Raw genomic sequence first — 8,284 nt, 5'->3', positions numbered from 1 at the left:
CAGAGGAAAGGTCCTCTCTAGACGCTTTCAAAAGCTTTCCATTGGTGCACAAGGTGACCAGATTGTAGATTTAAGCAAGGGGAGTCCACTCTAGGCTACTATTTCGACCTAGTTGTGCTACACATGGGACATAATTTATGTTGAAGCTGGAATGCTGGACTCAGTAGCTCCCTCCATCTCCAGCAATGCATGACAAACAACATAAGAATGAACAAACATGACATACTTGTAATCTCTTCAAATACTAGAAAGTATAAAGAAGACATACAAAATGCAACTTCACTTATAAGCTCAAACATTCTCTGCCTATAAGAAAACAAGGAGTAACAACAATGAACCATATGTTCCCAACACTTTTCAATGCATAAACAGTCGGTCCAATTCCACGCTATTTAAAAAACATATTACCATTAAAAACAGACAAACAATAACAATCATTGACATACAAACAACACAAAAACGTTACTTAATTTACAATATATACAAACCTCCATCTAAAAACTATAACTTATTCCTTAAACTTCTACAAAAAATTCTTCTACATCCTATAACAAAAAACGATATTATAATAATAGGTGATTTTATTAGTCATGCTCGAAAAAACAAACCAATCATCTAACTTACAACAAATCATAAGTACTTTTAATTGCACCATACAATTTAGTTATAACACAACAATGTATGGAACACATATAGATCATATTTGGACCAACATACCAAAAGTAGATAATGACTGCAAAACAATCAACGCACTTTGGACAAACCATTCCATAACATATATATACACATAACACTAGTCTACATTTTCTTCAAACATTCTAAATTAAATCAACCTTCGTTCATCCTATTCTTTCAAGACGTTTTCCTTTTCTTAGCCACATTCATGAGTATTTGATGAACTTCTTCATTTGAAAATAAAGTCGTAATGTTTGAGTTAGAACAATACTTAAATATGGTCAAGTGTTCTATGCGGTTGATCTAGGGGCAACCTTTTACTTTTGCCAAACTAAGATTTGATAAAAAACAAGGCCAAAGTGGTTTCCAAATTGTTTATATTGGTTCTCAATCACAAATCATACTTGCTGAGGATGTATCACATCTCCCTTCAACGCTAGCAATAGGTAGCCACTCAAACAAATTTTTTGTCTTTCATCTTCAAGTCCGCGCGGGCTTCAATTAACTACCATATTAGCTCTAATCAAAAGTAACCTATGGGATCTAAAATACATAGTTCTAAGCACATACACATGACACCCAAAAACCCTCTTACAACAAGAGCCATGGTCCCTTCTCGTTTATGGAACCTTCTCATACCTGTTCCATGGTAGATAGTTAAGGTATGGTGTAGTTGGGACGCGACCTTCACCCCACCCGCTGCTGCACCCGCCCCTCGTGTTGCCTCGGCTCCTGCCCTACCACTCCCACCCTTCTCTCCCCACGCCCTCCCCTCACACCTTGGTCACCGCCCTGCTTGCCTTGCTACAAGCCCCGTCCGATGGCTGAGCGCTCTCGCCTGTCAACCGACTACCCCTCCTGCTTGAGATCTGCCGTGAGCCTCTCTTGGATGGCGCTTTCCCAACCGTGGCTTGCTTGTTGGTGGCTTCCTTCCCGTGGCAGTGTTGTCTTCCCAGGCTGGTCTTTTGCACCCTTCTCCCTCTCCGTGGAGTAGAAAGCGCTTGAGTTGGGGGTGTTTGAGCATTTGGAGGTGTCGAGCCATTCTTGGCATGGGGCCTTGCACTTCTTCAGAGGGGAGTATCTTCGACTTCAACCTTCTCCCTTGCCCTAGCGGTCCTCCACCTTTGCACCTTCACAGCAACAATAGGTTCATCTTTCAAGAAGCGTCTCTCCCTTCCATGGCATTTCTATGGCGGGAGGAGGTTTGCCCTGCACTCTCTTGTTCTTCCGAAGTTGGAGCTCTCACAGCTTTGCCCTAGCAACATCAACCATGGCCATCCCCCAACCGTCCAGTTCATTTCTCCCCGTGGTGGTGGTTGTGCTACCCTTGTCCCAACAGCATCTCCTGGTTGCGATTAGTGCACTAGAGCTGGAAAGACCTGGCCCTTAGACAACAACCCAAAGGGGTCACGTCTACTAGTGGCCTCTTTGCTTGGGTCTCCAAACTTCTCAAAACTCAAGAGTTTTTTGGTACTACTTCAAGCTCAAGGAGATAGAGATGCAAGATGCCTGCCTCCATGGTGGTCAAGAGCTCTTCTTTATGGTCAAGCTCGACAACAAGGATCCTGGCAATCTCAGAGCTACTCCGACCCATGGAACCTTGCTACCTCGACGTGGCTTCACTACTTTCTTCCCAACAAGGGTTCTTGGTTGCGGTTGGCACCTTGGTCTTGGTCGCGGACTTGATTGTTGGATGTTGACTTAGAGGAGTCATATCAGTTGATGGCTAAGTGTCTCGAAGATTCTCTACCCACAAGGCAACGGCTCTTAGCTCTATCCTCAAGGACCCCCTATTAGGGCTCTACTTCTTGTCGTGCCAAGAGGCACCCCAAGTGGATTGAGGCCTGCAAATGCATGGAGCACGCTACTTGAGTGCAGACTCACCCCCCGTCAAGTGGTGGTTGCTCATGCAAGCGGGTCTCTTCTTGCTGGCGCCCTTGGGCGAGCTCGATGGACGAGAGCTCAACGAAGGGGAGATCCATACCTTCTTGGAGCACGAGTACCTCCAAGATTCACTTCATCAAGGATCCGTAGCTTTTTTAGTTTCATCGTTTACTGGTGCTCAAAAGACCCAAACTAGGGCTTCTTGTTTTGACAACAAGCGGGTCTCTTCCTATTGGCACCCTCGGGCGAGCTCGATGGATGAGAGCTCAACGGAGGAGGGATACATACCTTCTTGGAGCACGAGTACCTCCAAGATCCACTTCATCAAGGGTCTGTAGCTTTTTCAATTTCACGGTTTACTGGTTCTCAGAAGACCCAGACTAGGGCTTCTTGTTTTGACAACATTTTGCAACAATTTGATGCTTAGCCCTGTGAGACTTATAGTTTCGCAAGAACTATCCCTTTGCTCCAACATTGGAGTTGAGTCTCTTGTGATCCTTGTTTCAAAAGTAATATAATTAGCCCTTCTTTTTGCGAAAAAAAATGGTAGATAGTTAATGCCTCCATGAAGAAAGATGCCCAAACCATGCAATAGTGTGAAAACAAAATGTCATTAAAGGAAAATGATTTTGTAGCAAATTTTATAATGGGTAGAAAATGATAATAACATGTTTTCCTTAATCTATTCTTTAAGGACATACAAGTACACTGGATCAAACAAGACCAACTTGCATCTAGGCCAAAAGTGGAAGCATGTATTTTGTGAGCAATTTAGATGTTTTACCTAAATCCGATGGATTTTAATGGTATCCAAAAAGGGAAATTAGTATCCTACTTCCAAACCAATGTAAGTGGAAGCATAAATGTATGTTCATGCATGCTCTCACACTTGAATAAATGCACACACAAACACCCACACAAGTCATCACATATTCCATGACACTTCTTTGTTCAATAACGCTTCCTTCTGTTCACTCCATTCCTTTCAAAGACAGATTAGTACAAAATAGCAATTGAAAGAGAATATTAATTAGGATAAAGCACTTTTCAAGCTTTTCTTGAACAGTGCAATCATGATCTTAACTGCCCATATGTGTTACATGTTTTGATATGGGCAGTGTTGCACTCTTTAGTACTTTCTTAATTTCAAGGATGTGAAGATGATCCAATTCTGGTGGTGAGCTTGAGAATATGAGTGAATTTTGAAGAGGCCAGTGCTTTTTTTTGGGGGAGATCATCTTTGGATTTTTAGAGTGAGCCTTCCCTAGTGTCTAACCCCACCATTCGTACAGTCAATTACACTATGTTAAGAGAATATCCCATTAAAAGAAATGACAGCTTGTAGGAACCACATCCCAAGTCCATGTAAACACGAACGAACTAACAAATCTTAAACCCTTAAGAAGTATGACAGCAGGACACGACTAAAGCTCCGGGCTGTGAATTGCATTCATAGCCCTGAATTAAAATTCAATAGTGAAGTCCCTAAAGTTGCCATAACTATCCCTTCCCCCATCTGTTCGTGCCAATTCACACACATACCCCCTTCAAAGGTCAAAATCCTAAGTGCACATGTCAATCATTGGTGACACAATCGCTTCAAACAGGCGATCTAAACACGCTCCCTCACATCGTGAGCTGCTCTACATCTGCCGTGAAACTAAGTTGAACCATCTGTTCCCTTCCCCCATCTGTTCGTGCCAATTCACACACATACCCCCTTCAAAGGTCAAAATCCTAAGTGCACATGTCAATCATTGGTGACACAATCGCTTCAAACAGGCGATCTAAACACGCTCCCTCACATCGTGAGCTGCTCTACATCTGCCGTAAAACTAAGTTGAACCAAATATCAGTAGAAGTTCACTTAGCACCCAAGTTCTAGTCCTACATGGTGTACGTCATGAAAACACACCACTATGGCCTGCCGCTTTCACTGTTCAGCATCTTCATGCTGTCGAGTCTCAAGAACAGACAGTAGGTTAAAAGCCGAAGATCCAAGATTAATCCCTTGAACAACACTCCCATGAGCTACTTTTATTCTATGGCACAAAAGCAAACTCGCATCCCAGAGAGCAGTCCTTCCCTGCAAAGTCACAAAAACACTTTAAAGTTAGCATCACTAGTCTAACTTGACCAGCTTACACGGAGGTGAGTACAATAGCATCTGCATACCTAGCAAACTTGAACTACAAACACCACTGAAAATCCAAAGCTTCATCCTTTCAACACAATAATATCTGTAGTCCAGGGAGTAAAGAGCTGCACCTGAAGTGAAAATTGAATCTTTTTGTCCCAATATAATGCAAATATAGGAGGGTTCTGTTTCCCCACAGCAAGTATACAAGCCCCCACATGAAGCACAGTTGGAACAGTAGATAAAACTGCCACATACTTCTCTGGGATTCTCTCTTTGTGAGGCATACTGGCAACAAAAAGAGGATTATTACCAGATTGCGTACTTGGATGTGAGGCAGGGTCAATATGCAGCATCCAATTTGGATGCTCTAATAGAGCACAAAATAGATAAATTAGCAAATGGGAATCAGTGGGTAGCTCCAAGGTCCATCTCTTGGCAATCTTGTCATAAAGCTCGCCGGTTGCCAGATATTCGTACTTCTTCAAGCAAGTCCCCTCTGCAAGTTCTGATAACACAGAAAGAACATCAATCTCCCTAAAAGAAAACATAAACCAACAAAACTAAGTCCCAAAAGGTACCGATCTCTTTGAAATACCTCTGATTCGCTGAACAGTGTAATCCGCACGAACACTACTTTGTGGCAACAAACCTTTGGCCCACTCTCCCTTCATAAGGGACCTTAACCGTTGGTGCTCACTTAAAGCATCGAGGCAATCTTGTATAAACGGATTCACTGGCCGGAATTGAGACTGTGGCTGAAGACCAAACATACTTGGTTGAGGGGCTGCAGAACCCTATATTACATCAGGCCTTCAAGAGCAAATGCAAGTATATGCCACTCACCACTTCTTATAGCATACTCCACAATCTAAACTAACAACATCCAAATTTTGTTTGCTCTGTCAATCTAGCAAACAACAAAAGAGAATGCAGCTCAAATTGTAATTAAAGGAAGCCAGAGAAATTGCGAGTTCCTAAAAAGGAATAGAAAAGGATTTGAGAAGATCAGAGTAGGTGGACACCAACAATCATAAGAAAGAAGAGCACAAATGATTCTCTTAGTAACTTGAAACGATGAGGGCAAGTGAGAAGTTATCATACAAGTGCCAGATTATCTTACTTGGAGGTGCATCCCGAGCCTGTACAAGAAATGCCCGCAATTGATGCAGTAATGCATCTTCATCAGGGGCAAAAGTCGTTTGCCAGTCCTGCCCTATGGACTCCACTAGTGATTGTGAAGCCCCAACTGTGTCCGACTTCCTTCCTCCCACTGCACTTACACTTATAGAAACCCCAAGCTTCGCTGCAGCTTGCATGACCTGTATGTGGCTAGAATCTAGCTTCCGGACAAGGGGACTCAGTAAATCCTTTGAATACCATTGCCTCATCAGATCTCTCCAATGCTCAATTTGAGGAAACACGCCCAACTTCTGAAAGGCTTCAGTTGCCTGCTCCATGGACATTGGATTTGGAAAATCGATCCCTCCTTTTCTGGGTGATGTTCCAAACTTCTGGGAGCTAGGAGATAATCTTACAGGCCGTACAGGGGTGCTTTTCGAGGTGCTAGAGTGAGAAGCTGAGGTGGGTGCCAAAGTTTGATTGGTGCTCGTAACTCCCCTGAGAGTAGGAGGGGGTGTTGAGAGGCCCTGCGCTGTAGTTGGATTCGCTATAGTTGAATCCACCATCTTATCTTCCACGTCTGCTAAAAACTCCTCCAGCTTCTCTTCACTACTAATCTCCTCCTTTAACAAAGGGGACGCATGCTTAGCCCATGGACTCACATGCACATCAATCGGAGATTGAGATTGTGTAGGGGACATGTACGAGGAAGGCTGAAAAGTGGAGACTTGCAAACTTGTTGAACTGCCTGTCATAGGAGAAACCTTACTCACACTAGAATCTCGCCAATCAAGCCCATCCCATAGCGAGACTGGACTTCCTGAACCCCACCCACTCTTTGCAGAAACTGACTGATGCACGGGCACCAGCAAACTTGATTGTGAGGGTGCAGGAGGGCTTGAGGCTTGTTGCCCTCGTACTAGGCGATGCCTGGCACCTGCTGTTACAGAAGAGGAAGACTGCGTTTCTCCCTTATCAGATTTACCAACGCTGACTCCCAGAAGCACCTGCTGATGTTCTGTCAAGGTAGCAGCTGCAGGGCTTTGAAAGGGTTTCACCTTCCCGCCAGATTTGGCTGCAGAATCGCTTCTTGAATAGACACTTGCTCGCAGTGACAGAGCCTTGAAAAGGGCCGAAATAGCAGCCAGGAACACAACTGCCACCAAGCTTTGCAAAATTCTAACCATAAAACCTACAGACCGCATCGGCATTCCAGGTTGAGCCACAGGCCCCAGAGCGCGTAACATAAGCATAGGTAATTTTCCTGAAAACTCAACAAAAGAAACGGAACAAAAACTTACAAGCAGACAAGAGAAGAGACGGCCGAGCTTACAAGCAAAGCTTCGGGCAAAGCCGATTTCCGTTGCCATACTCACTATACTTCCCTCACTGCAAAAAAAGATATCACTTGTTACCGAGACAGCGTGCAAGTTAGGATTTGACTCTGTTTTCGTTCAAAGAGAAAAAACAGGGATCGAAACGTAAGCCAATGCCTACAGTGCAAAACCGGATATTCAGAAAGCAAAAGGAACGCACAGCTTAACGCAATTAGAGAAACACCTCCCCACCCTAGGATCGTTGGCGAAACATCAATTAATCTACAACCTAAAACTTGAAAGTCGAATTTCGGCTTATTCCCGCTCTGAAAGCCAGGGGAATCTAAGAAGGGAATGCAACAAGTGAAGCATCATGTTCGTATGACTCACCGACAGATGAGAGCTATGAAAGAGAGGCACGACGAGGAAGCTGCAAGGAGGATGAAGAAGAATGAAGCCAAGGTAGGTCTGCGGAAGGTTCGAGCAGAGAGGGCGGAGGCGATGGCGGCATTCTGGTAGACACTGAATTTGGTTTGGGAAGGCGTAGGCGAGCTTCTGGGAGGCGCCATGGCACTCTACAGTGAGGCTGATGCAGAGGCAGAGGCAGAGGCAGAGGCACCATGAAAGCTTGTGCAGCAGAGCAAAACTCTCAACCCTAGCTCGCAGGTTCCCGCCATAGCCACACCTTCAAAACCTCCAAGAGCAAGTCAAACCCCACATAACCTCACCAGATTGTTATAACTGGCATCCTTGCCCTGCCTGGGGTTGCAACGGCCTGTTTCCATGAAGGGTCCATGCCAACCATTCCACGAAGGGTCCATGCCTGCATTCGCATGCTCGGTTCCCACGTTGTGAAAAAGGAGAGGTGTGAGGGGCCGTATGGCCTCCCGATGGCGGTAGCAACAGCTGTTTGGATCCTTCTTGTGAGGTCTGTTTGGCCACCTCGGTGGTGCATGGGCTGATAAAGACCTGCCATGTATTTTTCACAACAATAAATGAGCCATTTCTCTACAAGCCAGCTTTCCATGTGGACTGAACCGTCGTGCAACCCCACTCCCACCGTTGCTCTTTCCCACATCGTACTTGGCTATCATGGAAACAAGGCCATAGTGGATATGAGAACCAAACTTTCACCCCTGTCATGTTTACC

At 44.6% G+C, this 8,284-nt stretch overlaps 1 protein-coding gene across 2 annotated transcripts; it reads right to left on the bottom strand.

The window, feature by feature from the left end:
• Nucleotides 1–3,856: 3,856 nt before the first annotated feature.
• LOC147893099 (cytochrome B561, amino-terminal protein) lies at nucleotides 3,857–7,841 on the bottom strand. Of its 2 annotated transcripts, XM_087387498.1 has the most exons (6): nucleotides 7,525–7,841; nucleotides 7,152–7,207; nucleotides 5,820–7,010; nucleotides 5,295–5,483; nucleotides 4,828–5,204; nucleotides 3,857–4,645 (listed from the first exon to the last, which is right to left on the bottom strand). In XM_087387498.1, the coding sequence occupies exons 1-6, from the start codon at nucleotides 7,701–7,703 to the stop codon at nucleotides 4,493–4,495; spliced, it is 2,145 nt and encodes a 714-aa protein (XP_087243624.1). In that variant the 5' UTR covers nucleotides 7,704–7,841; the 3' UTR covers nucleotides 3,857–4,492. The 2 variants fall into 2 exon arrangements, with proteins under 2 accessions (XP_087243624.1, XP_087243625.1); XM_087387499.1 differs by lacking the exon at nucleotides 7,525–7,841 and having other exon boundaries at nucleotides 3,859–4,645; nucleotides 7,120–7,208.
• Nucleotides 7,842–8,284: the final 443 nt, after the last annotated feature.

Source organism: Dipteris shenzhenensis, chromosome 16, assembly GCF_047967505.1.
Source record: "Dipteris shenzhenensis isolate YYH24624 ecotype China chromosome 16, Dip_SZ_1.0, whole genome shotgun sequence".
In the NCBI taxonomy this organism is placed as follows: domain Eukaryota; kingdom Viridiplantae; phylum Streptophyta; class Polypodiopsida; order Gleicheniales; family Dipteridaceae; genus Dipteris; species Dipteris shenzhenensis.
This window is presented reverse-complemented; position numbering and strand designations above follow the sequence as displayed.